Source organism: Osmerus mordax, chromosome 16 (assembly GCF_038355195.1).
Source record: "Osmerus mordax isolate fOsmMor3 chromosome 16, fOsmMor3.pri, whole genome shotgun sequence".
NCBI classification, from domain to species: domain Eukaryota; kingdom Metazoa; phylum Chordata; class Actinopteri; order Osmeriformes; family Osmeridae; genus Osmerus; species Osmerus mordax.
The window spans coordinates 4141311-4164157 of NC_090065.1; the positions used below are offsets into that span (position 1 = coordinate 4141311).

The 22847-nt window shown below is 39.8% G+C and overlaps 5 protein-coding genes across 6 annotated transcripts in view; 1 reads left to right on the forward strand and 4 right to left on the reverse strand.

Annotated features, from left to right (window-relative positions):
- The first annotated feature begins 193 nt into the window (after window positions 1-193).
- LOC136959543 (myosin regulatory light polypeptide 9-like) lies at window positions 194-2233 on the forward strand. 2 transcript variants are annotated; one of them, XM_067253911.1, is made up of 5 exons: window positions 194-380; window positions 659-771; window positions 1133-1306; window positions 1510-1671; window positions 1792-2233. In XM_067253911.1, the coding sequence occupies exons 3-5, from the start codon at window positions 1156-1158 to the stop codon at window positions 1962-1964; spliced, it is 486 nt and encodes a 161-aa protein (XP_067110012.1). In that variant the 5' UTR covers window positions 194-380; window positions 659-771; window positions 1133-1155; the 3' UTR covers window positions 1965-2233. The 2 variants fall into 2 exon arrangements, with proteins under 2 accessions (XP_067110012.1, XP_067110013.1); XM_067253912.1 differs by having other exon boundaries at window positions 690-771.
- Window positions 2234-2614: 381 nt separating this feature from the next.
- On the reverse strand, window positions 2615-4707 carry bag1 (BCL2 associated athanogene 1). Its single transcript, XM_067253589.1, has 7 exons — window positions 4574-4707; window positions 4146-4271; window positions 3847-3929; window positions 3634-3747; window positions 3429-3536; window positions 3257-3319; window positions 2615-3124 (listed from the first exon to the last, which is right to left on the reverse strand). Exons 1-7 carry the CDS (start codon window positions 4692-4694, stop codon window positions 3035-3037), a joined length of 705 nt encoding a protein of 234 aa, XP_067109690.1. The 5' UTR covers window positions 4695-4707; the 3' UTR covers window positions 2615-3034.
- Window positions 4708-5765: 1058 nt separating this feature from the next.
- chmp5a (charged multivesicular body protein 5a) lies at window positions 5766-8330 on the reverse strand. The gene is made up of 8 exons (XM_067252757.1): window positions 8171-8330; window positions 7576-7680; window positions 7424-7470; window positions 7196-7289; window positions 6987-7058; window positions 6736-6844; window positions 6347-6462; window positions 5766-6215 (listed from the first exon to the last, which is right to left on the reverse strand). The coding sequence occupies exons 1-8, from the start codon at window positions 8237-8239 to the stop codon at window positions 6165-6167; spliced, it is 663 nt and encodes a 220-aa protein (XP_067108858.1). The 5' UTR covers window positions 8240-8330; the 3' UTR covers window positions 5766-6164.
- A 3328-nt stretch (window positions 8331-11658) lies between these two features.
- oprk1 (opioid receptor, kappa 1) lies at window positions 11659-14154 on the reverse strand. Its single transcript, XM_067252956.1, has 3 exons — window positions 13907-14154; window positions 12554-12906; window positions 11659-12191 (listed from the first exon to the last, which is right to left on the reverse strand). The coding sequence occupies exons 1-3, from the start codon at window positions 14152-14154 to the stop codon at window positions 11659-11661; spliced, it is 1134 nt and encodes a 377-aa protein (XP_067109057.1).
- A 3597-nt stretch (window positions 14155-17751) lies between these two features.
- atp6v1h (ATPase H+ transporting V1 subunit H) overlaps window positions 17752-22847 on the reverse strand; it is a gene marked incomplete in the record, with an annotated part of 16916 nt that continues 11820 nt past the window's right edge. The window contains 3 exon segments of the mRNA XM_067253854.1: window positions 17752-18171; window positions 20704-20817; window positions 21794-21895. Of these exon segments, the coding sequence (XP_067109955.1) occupies window positions 18108-18171; window positions 20704-20817; window positions 21794-21895 (280 nt within the window).

Consider the following 22847-nt stretch of genomic DNA (forward strand, 5'->3'; position numbering starts at 1 on the left):
CAGTGCGGCAGTCCACTGAACAAAAATAATGCTGCCACTCCGCAGAATGTTGAAGACACCGTCACGGCCTTTTAAGGCTGGGCAGACTTTAAATATAGCCCATGAAGGAAGACATGGCTCTTCCCAGTGCAAACACCACCACCACTACCATCAACGACTATAACTAGATCCCCACATTTAATAGCCTATGTAACTTTATGTAGGCCTATTTGTTAGTTTTAAGATTTAGATGACTGAGGTAACAATGAATGTGTTGAAGCAAGCTTAAAATACCAGGGAAACATAATAAGATGTTTCTTTTGATTTTCTCAAATTTTAAATTAGGATAAAACATCGAGCAAGTCAGGAAGTTGGAACAGGTGGTCTTGTCTTCAGTCCTGGTACAGTAACTACCCTTTTACGCCTTTGCGTTTACAGTTTTACTAAGCGTTTACTGACATCCAGTGGCGAAATTATATAATTACAAAAAATATACCTGTCTAGCTAACTGCAAATAGTAGAACGTAAATCATGATATCGCGTTTTTATATCAAATATATGTGTCGCATAAAGACACAATAATTTATCTAAATTTCAAGAACAAAATGTTTAAGATTTAATAAACGGGGAGGTCAAATGGTGAATGATGGAATATTCCAGTAGTTTTCCTCTTGTCCAGCTCGTGCTGTGATTGGACGCTGCTCTTGTAGGTAACATAGCATCTGACTGCCAACGTCAACACCACCACCAGCAGACGAGTTGGCCAGGCTACATTGTTACATTTCTCTCCAGGTATGGAGTTTGCATGTAGAGTTGCTACGTCCTATATTCGTGTATTTGAAAATGACACGTTCAAAAGATAATTGTTGAGTAGAGTATTGTTTCCGTGCACTATTATGGGAAGTTTTTCTTACCATAGCAAGCTGATGTGAATTACATTATTGATCACAAACAGTCCTCGCCAGCTAGCCATTCAGCGGGTAATATTGATGATTTAATTCAGTTGATCTACTAGCTAGTAAAACAAAACAAAAAGTTTCAAAGTTTGCCTAACCCTTGAAGTGACGTGCAATTTTATAGTTCACAGTACTTTATACATATACACTGATACTGCGTTACCTTTTACGTATATAAAACATGTTTACATTTATAGAAAGAAATCACCCTCCCAACAACATGTCTAGTAAGAGGGCCAAGGGAAAGACCACCAAGAAGCGCCCCCAGCGCGCGACCTCCAATGTTTTTGCCATGTTTGACCAGTCCCAGATCCAGGAATTTAAGGAAGCATTCAACATGATTGACCAGAATGACATGCTAGCTTCACTCGGTACTGTATGACATTACATTTATAATTTCTGTGGTTTGAGGGGAGGGATTTAAAAGGTGTTACCCAACCACCATCCAGGAGCCCCGAAAACCTCTGTCCCAATTCTAACCTCACCAGAGAAGTTGCACAGAACAGGCACATGTTCTGTGCCATTTATTAAACATGTTTAGTTGCAAACTCGTACATTTTTCTGAAACCCTTAGGAAAGAACCCCACTGAGGAATACCTTGAGGCGATGATGAACGAAGCACCCGGGCCCATAAACTTTACCATGTTTCTCACCATGTTTGGAGAGAAACTCAACGGCACCGACCCTGAGGATGTGATCCGGAACGCTTTCGCCTGCTTTGATGAAGACGGAACAGGTAAGAAATGTTAGGATTGGGAAAATACAATTTTTTCCAAGTATATAAATACATCCAGGACAATGGACTCAAGTCTTGTGGTTTGAAGCATCACTTGAAAGAGGATTCTGCACCCTCCAGGTGCCATTCAGGAGGATTACTTCCGAGATCTGCTGACCACCATGGGAGACAGGTTCACAGATGAGGAGGTGGATGAACTCTTCAGAGAGGCCCCTATTGACAAGAAGGGTAACTTCAATTATGTGGCCTTCACACGCATTCTCAAACATGGGGCAAAGGACAAGGATGATTAAGCATAGACGGATAACTACTAACCTGCAAATAACCTGTGTCATGCTGTTGTGTGTTCCTTAGGGGTTCCTCCTGGTTTTGATGATTAGTAATTTCCCTTACTATGCAAGGTCATTTTGTAGACATCCACTATACATGGTCAATCACCCTTCCTATTGGTCATACAGTAGAAAATGTGCACTTTAAGGACATGATCAAATCATGGTCAATGATCTGTTTTTGATGTATTTTTGTAGTTTGTAAGCTTTTGAAATAAAACCAGTCAATTACCCATGGAACATCAGGTTCATTATTTCACAGGTTTAAAAGGTCACGATGGAGAATGAGGTGATATAACCACCCAATATGGATTTTATTAGAAATGTTATACGGGCACTCACACACCACATAAAAAAGGATTCCTACAATCATCAGAGGCTCAGTGTTTATTAGAATGCCCTGTAGTTCAGCGTCGATTTCAAGGTCAATGGCAAAAAGACAATATGCTGCTTTGTCACTGACCTAAGGAGATGCACACTATGATTTTTTGTCATATAAGTCATACATCCGGTGCTCTAGATCCTCAATGTCCTGAGCTCATTAAATAGATGTTAATTTCTAGCTATAATAGATTGGGACAGCAAAGAATAAATTAGAATGACTGTTTTTCTTTGAAAAATATATTGTGGTAAATCAGTGAATATTACTTCAATACATGATACAGTGTTGTTTTATATCACAATCATCACTGCCACAAAGCACATTATTTATATAGGTGCAAATCACTGCGATGACCCTTTGACAGAGAGTTCCTAATTAAAACATCTTACAAAGCACCAAGTTGATGTCCCTGAGAACGATACTCAGGGGAGGTTTTTCAGCTGTTGTATCAACGTAGTCAGGGTAGTCTTTTGAAACCTGTTCACTGGAAATGTGTTTACAGGGCACTCTAACACACGTTGGCATGCCAATAATAAATACACCATAGCCAGCTCCAAAACTGAAGCTTACAGTACAATTTGTTGTTGCTCACAGAGCAATGTATAGAACTTAGGAATGAGAGGGAAACATGGTATAAATGGTACTAATTCCTCTACTCTACCAAGGCAAGGTTTTTAGACTGAATCTTCGCCAGGTGATCTGATATCCCAGCCTCGATCTTGTCACATTGCGCAAGGAATCCCTGTATACAGTAAAGAATGAAAATGATTATTTGATCATTAAGATCAACAGACTGCATATCAATCACACATTTTCTATTATTCTATACAAGATCAACACTTTCAGTTTGCCTATGCAGTGGTTAAATACTTACTTGTACTGTTTTCACAAGTCCTTTTTTCTTCAATCTGCAGTCATTGAAATTGTCTGGCACATTCTGTTGGAAGGAGAAATTCTTTTACATTTTCAGCATATAAAGGCAAACATTCGCCAGCACCAAAGTTAATTTCAAGTACAAAAGAGCTTAGGTAGGGAGACTACATTACCATGGAGTCTATCTGCTCAAGGATCTTCATGAACTGTTCAGATGCTATTTTCACCCTGTGGTCCAATTTCCCTAGTGCTTCTGCCTGTAGATCTTTTGCCAAGAAGCCCTATTAAAAGAACAGATCATTATTCTCAATTACCATAATTATTAGATGCACAAAAACAATTTTAATAAATCAAAACATTATTAACAATGTTCATTACATTCTTCAATCCTGTCAGCTCCTCGTCCACTTTCTCTAGCTTCTTTGCTGTCAGGTCAACAGACTTCTCAATGTCCTTTAGTTTCTTCAGTTCGGCCTCCTCTTCAGGACTATTCTGTTGATATGATCACATCTCTAATAAAAAGCACTTGATGCTTGCACTATATGATAATGTATTAATTTGGGGTTATACAGTAATACGAATAAAACATACCCTCTTTCCAATCATCATAAGTTTACAGCCTTGCTTTATACCAAAGCTGGATAGGTTTTCTTCCATTTCTTTCAGCGACTTCCCTGTGATGCCATACAAAGACCATGACTAATATGAACACATGACAAATATGGGTGCTGTTCTATCTGACATCCTCAAACATACTGTATGAAACTCAATAGTGTCACTCCAAGCTTCTATGGTGTCATTCCATATACAAATGACTGAGATATATAGGTTACAGATCTGGTATAACATAATCTAGACAAGGAATTATGTGTTTTCTACTTAGAGACTACCTTTAAAGATTAGCTTCTGTGCGGGTGCTGGGACTCCGGTTACTTCCGTTAGTGCATCTGATAGGTCTTTCAAGAGCGGTTCATTGCCATCCTCTCCTGTCAACGTTATGCTGTGCTTGGTAGACCCTGGTAAAGACGAGGATGCAATGTCAACGGCCTCTCTTGCACCTCATAATATTGACATAATAAGGCAATGAACAAACAAAGCTTGCTATACAGTATGTAAATGCTAGTTTTAACTGAAAATATACCTCTGTACCACATATGACTATGGTAAATAGCTGTAGCGTAGTAAGGCCGCATTATTTTAGCTAGCTAGCTAACTGTAAATGCTAGCGGCTCTCCGGTCTAGTAAAACTATTCTGACTGAGCCTAAACTGTTTAACACTATTAACTGATAAGTGTTATTCCAATGTTATGTTATTTACCATAAGCAACAGTCACTGTAATAGTATTTCCATCCATTTCTTTAGAGCACAAGCCTTTTTTACACCAGATATCTGCTATTTCAGTACACACACTTGTTAAAGTATGAAACTTCCGGGACATGCAGGAAACTGTCATGTTTACATTGATTACGTCAATGCACTGGCACTCAGTAGTACTATTGTGTTTCTTCTTTTCTAAATCTCAATTACTTTATATCAAACTTCAAACAATGCTTTTATAACTAACAAAATAAATTCACATACCGTTCATTGATAAGCCCCTGTAATGGATACAGATTAGTAGATGCAATGTGTAACCAATACAACCCTTTAATACATTTAATTACACCTCAGTTGACTAAAATAAAGAGTAACAGAGATGTTGCCAACAGCAACTACTCAGAGGTGTCACCTTGACAATAAACAGTATACACACCGTCATAAAGTAAACCAACAGAAGAGCATTAGCAGAGGGCAGCTAGTTGTCATGATAGCTGTCGAATATTAATGTCCTCTAAATTGAATTATGTATTTTTGGTTTGAGGGGCAGTATTTCAGCTCCTTCCTGTTAAGGCTTGTGAAAATATGTGCCGGTGGGGATGCCAAACTGTGGATACGGTAAGGAAAACACTACTGAACAATAATGTTTTTCATTAAATCAACAGTTTTAATGTGGTATAATCTCCTGTGCTTTCAGACCTATATGTGTAGGTGGTGTGGCACACGTTACTGTGCCGAGTGTCTGAAGGGAGACTTTGTCGGGACCATGCAGTCACCAGAGAGATGTCGCAAATGCTTTCAGGTTGGTATCACAAGCTTAACAGCATTGTAGGTGTAATTCAACATTTTAAATGCTATTCATTTAGCAGATGCTTTTATCCCAAATGACATATATAAACTAGACCCCCATGACAATGTCTTTCTATCTTCTATTCGATTCATACACTGGAGTTTACTCCTGTTCTCTGTTGGCTGACAGGAAAAGTGCCAAGGTCAGAAAGTAGAGTTCAACCCTCAACGGTCACCAGGAAAGAATAATAAGACACCAAAAATCAAGAAGTCTAAACCATCTACCAAGAAGAAGTCAACAAGCAAGGGGAAAAAAAGAAAAAAGAAAAGATGAGACATTTTAAATAAAAATTAAAAACGTCCCCAAATCTACAGTTTAAAACGCTAACAAATACGACAAAGATTGCTTAAAATGTACAATTTATTTTGCTCGTTTCAAACGACCACCTTACATATTCAACAGACGAGGAGGAAATCAATTCCAATTTCAAGGGGACTTGGTAGCAAAATGTTAATGTCTTATTTTGACAGTTTTCATGATACAGTCGATAAAACTACCAAAGGGTTGGCATGAAACTGTATGAGTGTGGCAAGGGGGGGGGGGGGGTTTAGGGGGCTTAAGATAAATAAGGAGGTAAATGTTATATTACAAGGCCACATGCTAGTATGGTAGTAACAACACCAACGAAGGGGTTAGTACCTTAACCTGGTAGTGTTCTCGGGTCAACTCACTTTGAATGTATAAATGTTAACCTACATACAAAAGTGTTTTGAAGTAAGCGGTTAATTTGATTTGTTTCCCCTATGTGGCCGGGATTTGTGGCAGACCAAATTCATCCACAAGAACACCATCCTAAAAGAACGAAAGAAAAAAAGAGAAAGTGAGAAGGGAAAATGGAAAACTGTACTCTTGGAAAATATACATTGGAAGTTATTTCTGAGCAGTGATTTGTTCTTGTAGACTGTCTAAAGTCCTTTTGGTACCTTGTTTGTTTTGCTGTCGCTGGGCATTCCCTCTGGGATGGCAGGTGCAGATGAAGCTTCGTCCAAATAGGAGTTGTCATCATCCAGGAGCAGCTCATCCCCAAGAGCATCCAGCTCTGAGAACAATTACATGACATTTTATTGATTTAGCAGATGCCTTTTTCCAAAGCGACATACAAATACAACAAAAGATAGTACAGTAGAAAAAATCAAGGATCAGAATTGCATAGTTCTAACAGTATTTCGGTGATCCAGGCACAGTTCAACAACATCATCATCAACAGCATCATCTTTGTCCAACAAATCTCCAAATTGACTCTCCAGACTCCATCGACTCCAAAACCTGACACACAAGTGCACTGTCTGCTACTTGTTCACTGCTGTTGTACCTGCTTCCAGGTCATCTTCATCTATCTCTGGGGTGCCATAGCTGCGGCTGAGGGCCTCCTGGACTTCGCTTGCATCCTCCATCATGTCCTCCAGCTGGTCCTGAAGGTCCTGGACACACACACACACACAGTCATGGCCTTACTTTAGTAGCATGGATCTTTTTTTTTGCCACCATTGCCAGTAATGTTTAACCATGTCACTATCGGGTAATGAATATTGGTGAAGTAATGGAATTAATGAAATGTCATACTTCAATCTGATCGATCTTCACATTCTTGTAGGCTTTCTTCATCTCTTTGGCACCGATCTTCATAGCCTCTACCTAAGGACAAAATACAAACAGAGGTGATTGTGTTGAATGTGTAACAAATACACTGCAGCCTGTTTATTTCATGGACAAAAATATACATTTAGAATGAAGTTATTTGTGTAACAGATGCTGTGAGTGGTTGTTCTTACAGTTGTTTTTGTATCCTTCAGTGACTGGATAGTATAGTTGGCCTGCTCCATGTTGAAGGATTGTTGGGTTAATTGATCTCTCTGGCTTTCATACCTAAAATGTATGGGAGGAAATGATCCAAAATCTGTGTAGTATGTTGTATTTTACATTGTCATGATACAAAAATATGTAAAGATAACTATGAGTGCACTTATTGTATGTAATTGTCCCCAAACCATATAACTCACGTTCTTTTTTGCTTCAGAACCCTCATTGCTTTTTGTTTCACCATATTCTGGAGGGGGAACATGAATCACATGAATGATATGTTCAAATAGGCTATAAGGTAGTTTTGCTTCAGTGGTTTACACAAATATCTCGAACATTTTATCAAATTAACCTTTGCAGGGCCTTCTCTCATCTTCTTCATTTGGTCTTTGTACTTCATGAGCTCAGCATCTAGTCGGGATATTTTCTTGTCGACGGACTCTGCCCTCGCATCCACCTATGGCCCGAAATTGGAACATGGGTGATAAATCATAGGTTAGCTAAATCAGTGTTTAGGTATGCCTCGCCACTCTACTAAACGACACATAAATGTGCCTCCCTTGACATTTAAGACTTCGATTGTATTGGCCTACAAATCAACTGGGAGGAACACGTAGTAAAATCTTTGTTTGCTAAACAAGCTCAGAAGCTGACCAGTGACTGCTAGTAAAGACAGTATTCTATAGCTATAGCTAGAATACAGCTATAACTGGACTGCTTATTTACACGTATTTCTTGATATAGTCTACAGAAAGAAAGAATGTGAGAAGCTGAATAATTGAACAATATGGTGATTTGATGATGACAGTAACAACAGAGTGACCCCATGTCTGATTTTACAAGATTTAGAGCAGACAAGTTCGAGTTACCCAGAACAAGCAGCTAGCTACAGCTACCTAGAAAGCTAGCTAACGTTCAGACAATAGCTGTAGATGAACAGCACTTACGTTTCCGATGCAATCGGATAGATTTGGAGGAGGGGCTTTTGGTGTTCCACGTCCAAATATTCTGTTCATTTTGATAATTTATACAATCCAGCAACCTTTTAATTCCTTTTCACAAATCATCCAAAAGCCAGCCCAAAGCCAGTCCTCTGCTCCCGACAACACCCGGAAACCGCTAACCAAAACACCATCCTATTGGTCGCCAATTCACCAATGCTCTTTGAGGTCTGACAGCGCTCAAACTAAATGGAGAGCACCAGATTTCATAGGTGGAACATTCTTGCTGGATGTTTCTGTATAATTTTACACGTGTTTTGTCTCTTTTGTGTTTATACTCCCATGATTAAAGTTGAGAACAATTTGCTGCCTCAATGATTTAATGTAGTGTATGATGTGTCAGTGACATCCCTGATGCTCAAGAGGCTATGCACATTGTATTGAATTGAGTAGTTTTCAGTAGACAAATCGTGTATTGAAATGGCCCAATATGGACAATTCCTAAACCACACACCGTCAATGTAGTAATAGAAATGGAGCTGTGAAAGAATCATAATCAGACTTTCTTACCAAGGCCACAATGACAAACATGTTTTCACTGCCATCACTGGCTATTCTCCAGCGCCTCTCATCAGTGAGTTTCACCATGGTAACACTAATTCTCAATACAAAAGAATGTGTGAATCCAACAGATGTTGCAGGATTTAAAAACGATTTGCTAGACTGCTGCTGGCTAGAGTGAGGGGATGGGTGAAGAACTAATTCTTTGTGTTTTTAGTGGTGAGGATGATGATACAGTGTCTGTAGCTAGAGGGTAATGTGTGTGGGTCTGTGAGAGAGTGAGGGTCCAATTAGGGTTTCAAAACCTTAATGTCAAAAAAATAATAATCAATTTATTGGACTTTATTGTGTATGTAACAATTCATTGACATTTAAAGCATACAAGCAATTAAAATATAGAACATGAGCAGAAAGTAATCAGTTTTGCTCAAATCATACACAGACTATTTGTGTCAGATCACAAATGATAAGGTCCAACATTTCTTGCAGGCAAAGGATGAAATAGAATAAATGTTTTTTTGTATTTCTATTCTTAGTTTGTGTACTGTAAACACTTTTTGTCCTACTTTCTTTAAATGTTGTCCGGGCTTAAATAATGTTACAATAATGTCAGAGGATGGTAGAGGATGTACACACGAGAAGAGTATCACATAATAACCACTTAGACAGGTACAGTTTAATCTGAAAGCCTTTTAAATTATTATCAAATAATGTACAGCAATTCTCATTAGTTTAACAAAGTGATAATGACAAGGCACAAAAACATTTTCTGCTCTAGGTGCTCTTATTTTTGCCTGTCTTCTGCTGCCTGTAAATTTGAGTTGTATTTCCATTTGTAACAGCAGTATACTTCATGAAGCACATCACAAACTGACAATAACATCAAATTACACATTCAGCATCTGGTTCAAAAATACCCCTGGTGAATTTATATATTAGACATATTAGAGAACCCTAACATTAGTAAACAAACTTGTGAAACAGTAGATACACTTCTGATAAAAATGTTGGTTTCAAAATATACAATACAATTACATTTACATTTATAAGATTTCATAAGACATTTGTATTTGTACAGAATACATTCAGAAATACATTTGTTCTGTACTGAACCAATAAATGTACCCATAATAACATTAAGATAACTAACTACTTAACATTTAAATATACTTCATACAAATGTGAAATTGTCAATGGATTACAGTCAATATTTTTTGTAACAGAGGCAGGCAAACTAAACCTTAACATCTATATAATACCATATTCAAGAATATTAATAATACTAGAAATAAGAAGTTACATTTCACAACTTGACTTACAATAGCCCTCTGCCCAATTTGCACAATATCCTTATCAAGACAATTGTTTTGAAACACTGTGGGAAGCTAACATGCTATCAACTAGATTCACATCGTAGCTGTAACAGTAAGCCGAATCCACATCTGTGATTTGCATATACACTTATGTATCAAAAGAACAGCATTTGAAGCTACGGTACTGAAATGTGAAAGCATTATATCTACAATATAGTCATACAACTGCACTGAAATGTTTAGATATATTTACAGCTAGTGCAATAATCTAAAGAATGTTCCCTGAGCGCAACTTGAGAAGACTGCTTCACAGACTGAACAGAAAACACAGTGCTCACTCGAATGCACATACAGAAGCATACAGTAAACAAACACACTCAGGGAAACATTGCTGAAAAACACACATACCACATGAGCAGATACCTATAAATCATGAGCTTCCTAAAATGTTTCCAGTTAGTATACATGTTTTTGACTGTTTATTAAATCAAAATCCAATCTTGATACTTTAAATTAGCTTTTCACATCAAATTATTTTGGTTTACTTTCTATAGATTGTATTTCCTTTCTTTATACCAGTGTCAGGCGACATAAGATGATTGACACACAATACACCCACTTCATTATTGAATGCATTTAGGGGCCAAGCAGCGAAGCTTAGTTTTATTTTAATTATTCTGCCATGAGAGTCCATGGCAACCCATAGAAACGTGTGGTAAAAAGTGAAATTTGGCAGTCTCATTGGGGACAGTCTCCTGATCCTTGTCACCAAGTTTCATGTCTACCACTTGAACACTCTAGCTCTGGAGTTATGGAATTCAGATTGTTTAGCCAAACCGTTCTCAAATATCACGCAAACGATTTTGACGAAGAGCATCGCCAAAGTGGACGAAACTTGGTAGGTGTCATCACAAGCAAGCATGACTTGAGGGTACCTGCACAGCGGCACAGCGACACCTACTGTTCAGGAAATACGACAAAAGGCTGTTTTTTCTTAGGCTATAGCCTAACTTCTGAAGCTTGACCAAAAATTACAAGATTGGTCTCTTCTGATTCTATGTAGCATACCAACTCAAAATATACCACATTTCCCGATGTTCGTCCTTTTGGACGTCAGACATTTAGAATTTTCTGAAAAACCTACTTTTTCATACTCCGCCTTGACCCTTGAACCGATTTTCACTAAATGTCACTAAACAGACATCAGCGTGATAAGAACTACCTACAAAGACAGAAACCATCTTTGGAAAAAAATTTTTTTTACATGCAATTAGATTTCCCCAGAAGTCCCCAGTTTGTCTCGATGCTTGCCTGCCAGGCTTATTTGGAGTATTTTGTGCTTGGCCCCTTAATTGCTGCTTGTAGCTATATTTATGTTTAGGATTATAGTTAGAAACTAGACTAACTCATAATCAATTAAAATATGTTTGTCACTTTGTCGCACATTTGTATAAACTACGACTATAATGGACTGTACAGTGGCAGGTATGGCACTGTATACTATACATTTTCTTTCATTGACCGGCCTCACTTTCAGATGGCAGAGGTGATCTGAGTCAAGCACAGATCATTAGAGTCATCCCGGCACTGGTAACGGAAGGAGGACAACTCTACTCCTAGTCATACCGGCCTGCCCCGCCCTCCCTCCCCCCCGGCACCCTCTACAGGGCTGGAGTGATCCCGTAGGGTACTCCTCACCCTGCTCACCCCCTGCCTCCCCTCATGCCCCCGGCAGCAGAAGTCCCTGAAGCACCTCTTAAAGTTTTCATCGAGGAAAGCGTACAGGATGGGGTTGAGGCTGCTGTTGGTGTAACCCAGCGCCACGCAGAAGAAGTAGGCCGCCATGACCGCGGTGGTCTCGGGAACGCCGGGCGACAGTGCCTTGACCAGGATGAAGATGTGGATCGGCGTCCAGCACACCACAAACACTGCCACCACCACCAGCACCAGGCGTGTGATCCGACGCAGGTTGCGGTCCTTCTCCCGGGATCCGGAAAACAGCCTCACGCTCTTCAGTCTCAGGACCATAAGCGTGTAGCAGACGATGATGATGATGAGGGGGGCCACGAAAGCAAAGATGAAGACACAGATCTTCATGAGGGTGTCCCAGTACATGTAAGGGTCTGGGAATTGCAAGGCACACTCTGTAGTACCTGGGTAAGTAGGCAAACATGTAGGGTCAGGGGGTTATATTGATGGAGGAAATGTCACCATGCTTAGTCAAACAACAGTAGAAGCTGACCTATCCTATCCAAGCATACCTTAATAAGCTTAGCAGGCATTGATCAAATCCTTTTCTGGGAATCTCAGACACAAGTATTGACTAATTGAGAAATCTCGGTGGCTCTTTGAAGATCTCAGCTATATAATGCACATTATACAACTCTCTTCTTCATGGTTTCTATTGACAGCAATTCAATAACAAATTGCCAATAAAAATACAACGCTATTGGTGTAGAAGTATTTGGCTGCCTTGGAGTGATGTGAGGATGCATCACAGATGTGGGGTAAGTACCATTGTTGGTATGAGTGCTGCCAAGGACCATAGCAGGGATGCCCGCAGCAGAGGACAGGACCCAGATGAAAACGTTGATGACCTTGGCCTTGAATGGGGTGCGGAAGTCCAGGGCCTTGACCGGGTGGCACACTGCCACGTAACGATCCACACTCATCATGGTGAGAGTGAGGATGCTGGTGAACATGTTGTAGTAATCTATGGAGATGAACACCTTACACACCACCTTACCAAATGGCCACGAGTTCAGAAGGTAGTCTGTACTCTGGAAGGGCATGGTGGTGGTGACCAGGGCGTCGGCTACAGCTAAGTTGAAGATGTAGATGTTGGTGGCGGTTTTCATTTTAGTGTATCTGAAAAGGAGAGGTTGGAAAGACAGTCAAAGAATGATATGATTATCATGTGATCTTCCTATTATAACGTAAGGTGTTAAAATGTCTTCTTGTGAATCAGTGTTTTCTCTTCGACTGACCTTCACTTGTACCACACACACGAATATGCACAAAGACATAATACAAGGAATAGGATCATTCCAACCTAATAGTCCTACTACACTCACAGAAATAGGGGATGGAGGATCTGTCAGGGTAAACATAAGGGGGGAGGGGGCTTTCCAACAACAGTGGGTGCGATCATGTGACAATTTTCTTATCTTGTCTAACCTTCAACTTTACCCTCAATGCAGGTCCTTCCATTCTCATTATAGATATGCTCTTTGAGGGCTTACGGAATATGTTAGGTGAACCATGCCAAAGGCATATAGTCACACTACACCAATCTCCACACCTCTAATCTTGGGACCATACTCTCTAAGGATCACAGACACACACAAACTCTCTCTCTCTCTCTCTCTCTCTCTCTCTCTCTCTCTCTCTCTCTCTCTCTCTCTCTCTCTCTCTCTCTCTCTCTCTCTCTCTCTCTCTCTCTCTCTCTTTCACACACACTCACTCTCCCACATCAGCACATTGTGTCTCTCTATATCTCTCTCTTTATTTCCCGAGCCTTTTTTCCACCTGGGGGCGCAGGGGCACTTGGAACGCCAACGTGATCTCTCATTAGGCAAACTGCCTATTTGCCACAAAAAAAAAAGAGAAAAATAAATAAAATAATAATAATTCTGTGTGGCACTGAATAGAAGCCGTTAATTTAAACACTTGGATACACACAGTGAAAATACATTTTAAAACATATTTCCTTCACTTAAAAAAGTAATCTTTACTCTCAATAAAAAGTGACTTGAGAAATTTTGAGCAGACGTAGTTTAGTTTAAACGTATGTTGAGTGATTCATCAATAACATCAGCATGGTATTTCTGTGTAACGGTCATACGACAAACAATAAAGTAAAACGCACCTTATTATGACATACATGACCAAGCAGTTGCCCACCAATCCCACAACGAACACCACAGAATACACCGCTGCAATAATGGGTATGATGGGCGACATGGGTTCGGGTTCCTCGGTCACCCAGCTGCCGTTGGCTGTGAAGTTAAACATGTCCGGGAAGCCAGGTTGCCAGGGGAAGTTCGGTAGGCACTCCTCCGGGTGACCAGAGGGACACTTGTCCTCCTTGAATATGTGTACTACGCCGCTGTCCATGGTGCTTAAATTGTGAGGAGAGTGAAGGGGCGTTGTTGGCTATTATATTGATTACTCCACGTATTATGTTGGTGTCATAATAATATTTTGCAAATACATTCAATATTGTTTATTTATCCCAACAACGTAATTGTTTATTCTAAATAGTGTTCGTAAAACGTATAGACTCGGACATTCTTAACCGACTATATTCAGCTGACAGAATGAAAAATAGTGTTCACCTTACCTTTATTTTTTTTCCCCCACAAAAAGTTTACGCGGAAATATATATTTGCCGTCACCACAATACGTGATTGAAAAAATGCCTCTATAAAATTGCATGTTACACTTACGACACTTGCAGAGAATTCAGCGTCTGAGTGGACTCAGCTGATGATTCGCCTACAGGCGTCTGTTCTGCCGCTCGCACTGAATGACATCAGAGCTCAGAACTATGACAATATCCACCCAAAACAAGATGTCCATACCAACGGTTATATCCGGAAAGCTCCACTGGAAAAATGTTCGTTTCCATCTTCAGTTGATAAAAAGTGCATACCTAGGCATGAGGAGTTGCCTTCTGTCTTCTTGGCAAATATACAAATGTTGGCAAGTCAGCGGTGTAAATGTTGAATACTTCGTAGTAATTCGTTTGACATTCGCTTTAATTACATGCACATAAGCTAGAGCTACCCTTCTCAGATTGCTTGTGTATTAGCAACAAATACGCTAATAGTGACAACGTACTGACTGCGAATAATATATTAACTTTTGCATTTTATCTGTGGTATAAACAGTAATAAAAATTATTAAATGCTATTATTTAATAATTTATAAATACAGAGAGAATTAAGAAAAAGAACTTCATAAGCTTTTAGAGAGCCTACTACCACTTAATGTTGAATACTTGACAGCATCTCCTTGTAACAGCAATTCCCCACAATCTCAAATGTCTTTGTACTTAAAGCAACAGGTAATTGTGTATTTACAATGTCTTTCACTCCTAGATGTCACTGCAGAGCTGGATTTTCTTTTACTGGATTAAGAAGGGAATTTAAAGGGGTTAGTCCAGTTCTATAACACTGAAACCAGTCATAGTCATTAAGCACGAAAACCAATACATACTAACTACACTGTCATCACTCTTTCTATTACTGTCTCAAAGGTGATTTTCATGAGGTTTTCCCTCCCAACTAACTACTTGTTGCTTAGAGACTCCCAAAGGGCAGGTGTTTGAGCGTCATATTTTTAAGTGGGTGTTTCTGTTGTTGACAGTTCAGTGATTGGATGCGTAAGTAAGAGACTCAACTCTACTTGGATAAAGGTCATTATTCAGTTAACTAACAGACTCATCACTACTTGAATAAAATGAAAGAGACACTTTAAAAGAAAAAAAAAACATTGAAAGAAACATAACAAATTTAAGGGAGATCTGGACAGTGTGATGGCTTAAAACGAGTCTATGTATGTTTTATGGATGTCTGTGGATTTCTATTCGCTTTTGTTTCTTCATGATGTTCAGGATATAACAGCACTGGGCCACTCTGACCCTGCTACCATGGTTGGATGGGTTAGTGAGGGGCAGAGATGGGAATGTCATGGGCTCTAGTTTGCAATTCTCAAGTGGGCTACAGGAGGAAATCGAGCTGTACTGTCGACCGCCTCTTACTTTGATTGTCACTATGGGAACAGACCATCTCCGACCCATGACTACAAGAGCAATGGGATTCAGTCAATAAAGAGAGTCGATAATACTTTTCTTCATGTCGACAGAACCAAGGTACAAGTAGACACCAAACATACATCATTGTATTGCTTGTTTTCATGTTTCACGTATCACTTTTTCCTTACTACAGAGGATTTATTCACAAGTTACATTTCTTTGAAAGTGTGTTGCAAGTCAAACAACATAATTCTCACCTATTTGAACAACCAAACACTTTGTTTTATCACATTATTGAATTAATTCGCAAGTCAGTGTTTGTTTTTCCAAGAACCCTCCATCAGGATTTTATTCACATGGTAGAACCTTAGACGCGTACCTAGAGAACAACACCATTGTTTTTTCTTCATATCCAAACCGGGTTTGTGAGTGTGCACACAGGACCTGCAACGTCTTTGTGTCCATTCAAAACACAGATTACATTTTACATTTAGTCATTTAGCAGACGCTCTTATCCAGAGCGACTTACAGTAAGTACAGGGACATTCCCCCGAGGCAAGTAGGGTGAAGTGCCTTGCCCAAGGACACAACATCAGTTGGCATGACCGGGAATCGAACTGGCAACCTTCAGATTACTAGCCCGATTCTCTCACCGCTCAGCCACCTGACTCCCCTGGATGGCATAATAAAAATGGACAGAAGACTACAAAGTCCAGGGTTCATTCATTCATTACAAGGGAAGCATACAGTAGTCTGAGCCCATGTAAATATCACTGAGCACAGGCGCTGTACATTAATATTGACAACAAACATTCTCCTACCCTCTTCCATAACAAGTGGGGTTATGCCTTTAAAGGTAATGCATACAGTAATTTCCTAAAGTTATATAGTGCATGTGGACACAACACAAGGAGTTAAGAGAAGGAAGTTGTGTATTTTCCTAGCTGTGAGCCTTCTGAAGACACACAAAGGTTTATTCTAGGAGGGATATGAGGTGTTCTGGGCATCAGACATCTGGATGCAGATGATCCTGAGGTGGACTGCTGTACCCCAGAGCCTGGTCACATAAGGCAGGGATCAAAAAGACAATCATGAGGGCCGGACAATACAGTCTCATCTCTGAGCATCAATAACTTGGTAGTTAGGAAATGGCCTTTCATTTATTCCTGGGGATAGTAAGGGAGTGCATATTGAAGTTTGAAGGCCATCATTACAAGGATGATGGTTGTAATCAAGGTGTTCCATTGTCTGTATTGTTTGGCTCCAGATAATTCAAGCTACACTTTGGGGAAAGAAAAGTTGGACTAAAACAAATTGACTTTATTTAACAAAAGCTAGACTAGGACTAGATCTGCACTGATAGAAAATATTAAACATTTTAGTTTTGTTCAGTTCCTTTTATATATCACTCATTCAAAAATAAATACGGTGGAAGAGTCTATACCAAGGGTTGTACATAACTGATAAACACGGTAATGCAAATTCACACAATCTCCTGTCCTCTTGCAATATCCCATTGCCGAGAAATATAAAGAAAACTATGACTTTATTCATGCTAAATCAAGGTCAGCTGAAAAAGCTGTAGAAAAACTGAGATCCAATTTAAAATCCTGATAGGGTAACACTGCCTTGTTTCCACACAGTCATTTGCCTGATCTTTCTTATGCCTCCATAATCTGACTCAACACTGGCAAAGAATCTCAGGTACATCCCAAACTAATAACCTCCACTCATTTGTTTCTTGGTTCTGGGAGTATGTCATGTGTTATTTTACTTTTGAATGTCAAATTCAAACGTATGTCTTTCTAAAGGTAGTGATGCGTTTTCTAACTTTAAAACCAAACTGTCAATTTAAATAAAAATATTGTTGCTTGACATTTGTGTTCTTTTAGGAAGATTTAATGACGTCAGTCTAAACCTATCCCTTCTGATTTTGTAAATAAAGGAAATGTGGATAATTCGCAGAAGATAAGTTACTTAGTATACTTTATTGGAATGATTTCTCCAACGCTTTACAGGTAAGACATAAATAGCAATTTTACAACGAACACAAACATAAAAACTCAAATCACTGTTCATCACTTACTGTAGCTGTGAGGACATATGCCACGTTGCACAAAGAGGAAACCACAGCAATAATACAGGAAGTTGAGGACCAATGGGAGGAGCCACACCTTTCAGTGGTACTTTATGAACTTAGGAAATGGACAGTTGATTCTTGTTACTGCAACGTATGGCAGGCATACAGGCGTACAATACACACTCAGACACACCATGATACACAAACATACAGTACATGCATGAAGACAGTTCAGCTCCTGGCTGCTACAGCCTGGGTTTGCTCAGTAGACTGCAGTTGTTTTCCCAGGTACTCCCTGAAAACCAAACATAGACAAACACAATGAGGACATACCCGTGGTCTTCTGGACCGTTTTGAATAACAATAAGTCATTTGTCCTTGCAATTTAATTTTTTTTTACCCTTAAAAAGATTCTAAAACAAATCACACAGTATAGCCGAGAGCTCTTTTCATTAGCATCATGATGTCCAAAATTATATCTTAATTCACTTTCCATTCACACAAACGTGTCACTTGTTTTGACACAATTATGTAATTTGTTCCAGCGGTAGTTCCAGCTCATTGTTATGGAAACAGGATCTTAAATAAATAAAATAATAATCTTAATCTATAATAAGTGTTTCATTATTTTTTAATAGCGGTGGAAAATTCATAAATAATTTACATGTCTGACAGATCTTTGTGAAAGTGACCTACAGAGGCAACATTTGATATGCCACCTCATACTATAATAACCTATAACCTATTACATTTTCTTGCCATTCACCACTTCAAGAAGCCTTTTCCTGAGTTGAATATTCTGAGATTGACATTAGCTTCTGCTCTCATCCAAATACCACTGGACAAAGCCCTTGGTGAAACATAAAAAACTGCATAAAAGTGTTCTGTACTATGGTACCAGGGACATTTATAAGATAATTAAAGATTAGCAGTGAGACACATTCAGGGAATTATGGCAGTTGGGGGGGGGGACCAAATCTTGGAATAAAACAAATACAACAAATGTGCTGAGATCACAATATCATGGTTCTCAAATTGTAAAACAACCACATACATCAAATAATCAACTTCAGGTTTGCTATGCGATACATCCACTCTAATGATCCTGGCACTAAATGTGGGCTGAGGACATGAAAGGAAAACAACCCTAACATCAAAGGCCTTCTCTGATCAAGATGCTTTGATGTATTCATCCATAACCTATAAGTTTGGCCCATTTCTTAATAGTATTAAGGTATATGTGTCTATGTGTGAGTATTGGCCAATTTATCAGAGCGAGACAGCAAGAGAGAGAGAGAGATAGAGAGAGATAGAGAGAGGGGGGAGGGGTCTATTGTCCCATCGTGTATGTGCATGCCTTAGTGCTTGTGTTGATTAGTACATAAGAACATGTGTGACTTGACCTTTAAGACTTCTACATGAATCAAACCTGATTACTGGAACCCTCATCTCCAATCAAAGGCTGAGTCCTGTCTCAGGGTGAAGCACACCTTAGTAAACCTCCATCGCTAATTAACAATAACCTCAACCAAAAAAAAAAAAAAACTAAGCTTCCAGGTAAGATAAAAGTATTATAAATAAGTATAAAAGCAAGTGAAAGAGTAAACTAAGTCTTAAGCCACCATCCCAGACTTATCCAAGCACAATAAAAGTATACTTAAATGTAATATAGTAATCTGAAGGTTGCCAGTTCAATTCCCAGCCATGCCAAATTACGTTGTGTCCTTGGGCAAGGCACTTCGCTCTACTTGCTTTGAGGGGGAATGTCCCTGTACTTACTGTAAGTCGCTCTGGATAAGAGCATCTGCTAAATGACTAAATGCAATGTAAATGCAATGTAAATGTAATGTAAATGTAATGTTAATGTAACGTAAATGTATTAAATGGCAGCTTGTTTTGTTTCTACACAACTGGAAGTGTACTTAGAATGTATGGATTTTGTAATATTCACATACTTATTGATAACTCTAAGACGTCGGTGGCTGAGCGGTTAGAGAATCGGGCTAGTAATCAAAAGGTTGCTGGTTCGATTCCCAGCCGTGTCAAATGACGTTGTATCCTTGGGCAAGACACTTCACTCTACTTGCTTTGAGGGGGAATGTCCCTGTACTTACTGTAAGTCGCTCTGGATAAGAGCGTCTGCTAAATGACTAAATGTAAATGTAAGACATGCATGTTTGTACTTTTTAAGTATCATTTTTTTAGCTTGGGAATGTAGTCACACAGACTCCGTTTGGTTTATTCACCGTTGACCTTTCTCTCTGATGCCTCATGATACTGCGTTTCAGATGGTCCATCTCTTAATTGCTTGTAATACCAAGATGAGATATTCCTTCCTACAAACCCTTCAGAGATGTCAGTGTAGGCAAGGCATTATAGGTTGGAAATACTGTAGAACAACCTTGAGATGTTCAAGAGTCTTTTCAAAGAAGTAAAGCCAAAGTAGAAACTTTATTCTATCTAAAAAGAAAAATATGAAATGAATGGAAAGAGTCACAACAGCTATAGGGATAAACTGCACATGCTGCTGTAGATATGTTGGCTTTAGTCTTATTACCAAAGACATTGTGAGGTGAATTGCAAATATTGGTCTCTTTCCATTTCAGCACTTCGATTAATGACCAAAGCGAGCGTGACGTCAAAACAAAAATAGCGTTTATAAGCTTGAGCCCAGCGGAAATTATGCCCATCACACTAAACCCTTTAGAATGTTGTCAGACCAGCAGGTGCAGAGCGAGAAGGGTGAAAGAGTTGCAATGAGGACAGCCACACCAGCAGCCTGGGTTGGGGGCCTAGGGTGTGATGAGGAGAGCAGTCCAATACTGACCAGTTATGAACCATGAGCTTCTGCACGGCCAGCAGGGCGTTGTAGCGGACCAGCTGGTCCTCGTGGTGCATGTGGTTCATCACCAGTTGTTTCCCACCCAGTTGCTCAATGACTCTAGAAAAGAAACACAGGCAGGCAGACCATTGGAACCCCTGTTGGATGCATTACAAAGTTCTCTTCATACGCAGTACGAAGAGAACGCAGTTTTTTTGGAGGGGGGGGGGATGTGGAAATGAAAGAAAAAAAGAAAGTCTGAATCCAAAGAGAGACAATGGGAGGTATTGAGTAGAAAGATGTATTTCAGATGAGTGTGCCAGACAGGAGAGATGGCACCCAATTAACACATAGCCCCGTGAAATGATAGCTATCCTCTTCTTGGTGTTAACCGATATGCTAGGGGTAAATGTTTTTGGAGTGGTTTAATTGCAGAGCCGGGGCAGGTTGGGGGGATGGACGGGGTGCGGGGTAATTCACACCGCGGATCTTCACTGGAGGCTCCATCGGTTGCCGTGACGATGGAGAGACAGACATCAGTTATTACACTGTCAGTCAAGCTAAGTCCTAGGTATTGTGCATACTCTTAGGAGAGGCGGCTAGGAGTATTAGAAGCAGAGAAGGGGGACAGAACATCTGATAGGAGCGAGGAAATAGTACGTCTTATTTCCCTGCAGTTCAAACGCCTGTGTGCGACACACACAGCACGCACGGTGCCTAAAATGATTAAACACCAGATATCAAAGCATGCTGCCCCGCTGTAGGCTTTTAAAGTTGATTCTTTCCGCTTGAAAAGTGTTAGTAAAAGCGAGCGGCGATATGAGGCAGCCAGAGAGGACCCGGCCACTCTCCTCTGATGTATACTTGGCACACGCACGGCTGCTCTTCTGTTGTCTACAAATCAGTTACAAAAGCATGCCGTCGCCTAAGCGCCTTCTGCCTCTTACAGGCTAATGGAGCACAGCAGTGGTTGTTTATGTACCCATGAACACCACACGCACAAAGGGGTATTTCTTTTTTTCTGGTAGACGTAAGTGTTACAGCTGAGCATAAACAGAGACAGACACACACACGGTAAAAAAAGATTGGTCCGTACCGCTTCCCTCGCGGGTAGTGTCGCACGTACTCGCCGACATCATGGGCCGCCACGGCTATGACCTGCGGGTCATCGGACACCTCCAGCAGTCTGGTGAGGATCCTGACAGGAGTGAGAGGGAGAAGCATGTCAACACACACACACACACAACTCCCGCTTCTAGAGAAATAACACCATGACACCGACACCCCACTAGAAATGTCACCGGTAAATACCGTTTGGGTTGAATGGATTTTTACATCCTCTAAAAGGTGCTTCAATGGGATGATATACGTGTTATAAATGAGTATGATTATTTCATTAGAATTCTTTGTGTACAAGTAAAGATGAAACATTTTAAAACATTTGATACGAGTAATCCTCCATCCCACTCTGTCTGCAGAGACCTGTTTGCAGCCATCATTCGCTCGTTACCATCCCTTGTCTAAATATGGAAGAAAAACCCCCAACAACCAACAGATCCACTTCACAAAATTGACGTGGCTTATTTAGAACGACTTCCACGCACAAACAAACAAAGCATCAGGTAGCTAACAAAGGCCACAGATGAGGAAGAGCGAGGGGACGACTAAAGAATCCCTGGCACACAGGAAATTACCAGCGCGGTCTTTAGCACACAATTATAGGTTTAAAGCGAGTAACTCTCTCGCCGTCTCAATCGCCCCACCCAAGTGAGAGGAAAATCCTGAGAGAATATAACATTGTCATTGAGAGCAGAGATGAAGCATCCACTGATTACAGAGATGAGCTTGATGAGAAAATGAGATGAGTAGATTAAGCTTTAAACTGGATGTCAAACGGGACTAGCTGCGAACGTGACTAAAATCACAAACAACAATGATATGAATCATTGTTTTATTTCCAAGGTATTGTCCCACTGATTGGGGGCTCTCATGAAAGGTGACGGAGGTAGGAAAAAAGAAAAAAAGGTATGAAGACTTTTTTCATAATGCATGCAAATGAAATAGCAGACAATTTATTGTCCGTTTCATCGAAATACTTTTTTTTTTTCCATTCTTTTTTTTTATTGTATGGAAATCTATGTATTATTACG

Bases quoted from the DNA above. Each gene is read 5' to 3' on its own strand.
- oprk1 (XM_067252956.1), bottom strand. From the start codon at position 14,154: ATGGACAGCGGCGTAGTACACATATTCAAGGAGGACAAGTGTCCCTCT. The intron at 12,907-13,906 runs GTGCGTTTTACT...TCTCCTTTTCAG, and splicing joins GTCATGTATGTCATAATAAG to ATACACTAAAATGAAAACCG. The intron at 12,192-12,553 runs GTACTTACCCCA...CTACTTACCCAG, and splicing joins CAGCACTCATACCAACAATG to GTACTACAGAGTGTGCCTTG.
- LOC136959543 (XM_067253911.1), top strand. From the start codon at position 1,156: ATGTCTAGTAAGAGGGCCAAGGGAAAGACCACCAAGAAGCGCCCCCAG. The intron at 1,307-1,509 runs GTACTGTATGAC...TGAAACCCTTAG, and splicing joins TGACATGCTAGCTTCACTCG to GAAAGAACCCCACTGAGGAA. The intron at 1,672-1,791 runs GTAAGAAATGTT...TGCACCCTCCAG, and splicing joins CTTTGATGAAGACGGAACAG to GTGCCATTCAGGAGGATTAC.
- bag1 (XM_067253589.1), bottom strand. From the start codon at position 4,694: ATGTCCCGGAAGTTTCATACTTTAACAAGTGTGTGTACTGAAATAGCA. The intron at 3,930-4,145 runs GTAGTCTCTAAG...ATGGCATCACAG, and splicing joins ACAGAAGCTAATCTTTAAAG to GGAAGTCGCTGAAAGAAATG. The intron at 3,748-3,846 runs GTATGTTTTATT...TCATATCAACAG, and splicing joins TTATGATGATTGGAAAGAGG to AATAGTCCTGAAGAGGAGGC.
- chmp5a (XM_067252757.1), bottom strand. From the start codon at position 8,239: ATGAACAGAATATTTGGACGTGGAACACCAAAAGCCCCTCCTCCAAAT. The intron at 7,681-8,170 runs GTAAGTGCTGTT...TTCGGGCCATAG, and splicing joins TATCCGATTGCATCGGAAAC to GTGGATGCGAGGGCAGAGTC. The intron at 6,216-6,346 runs GTACCAAAAGGA...TCGTTCTTTTAG, and splicing joins GCGACAGCAAAACAAACAAG to GATGGTGTTCTTGTGGATGA.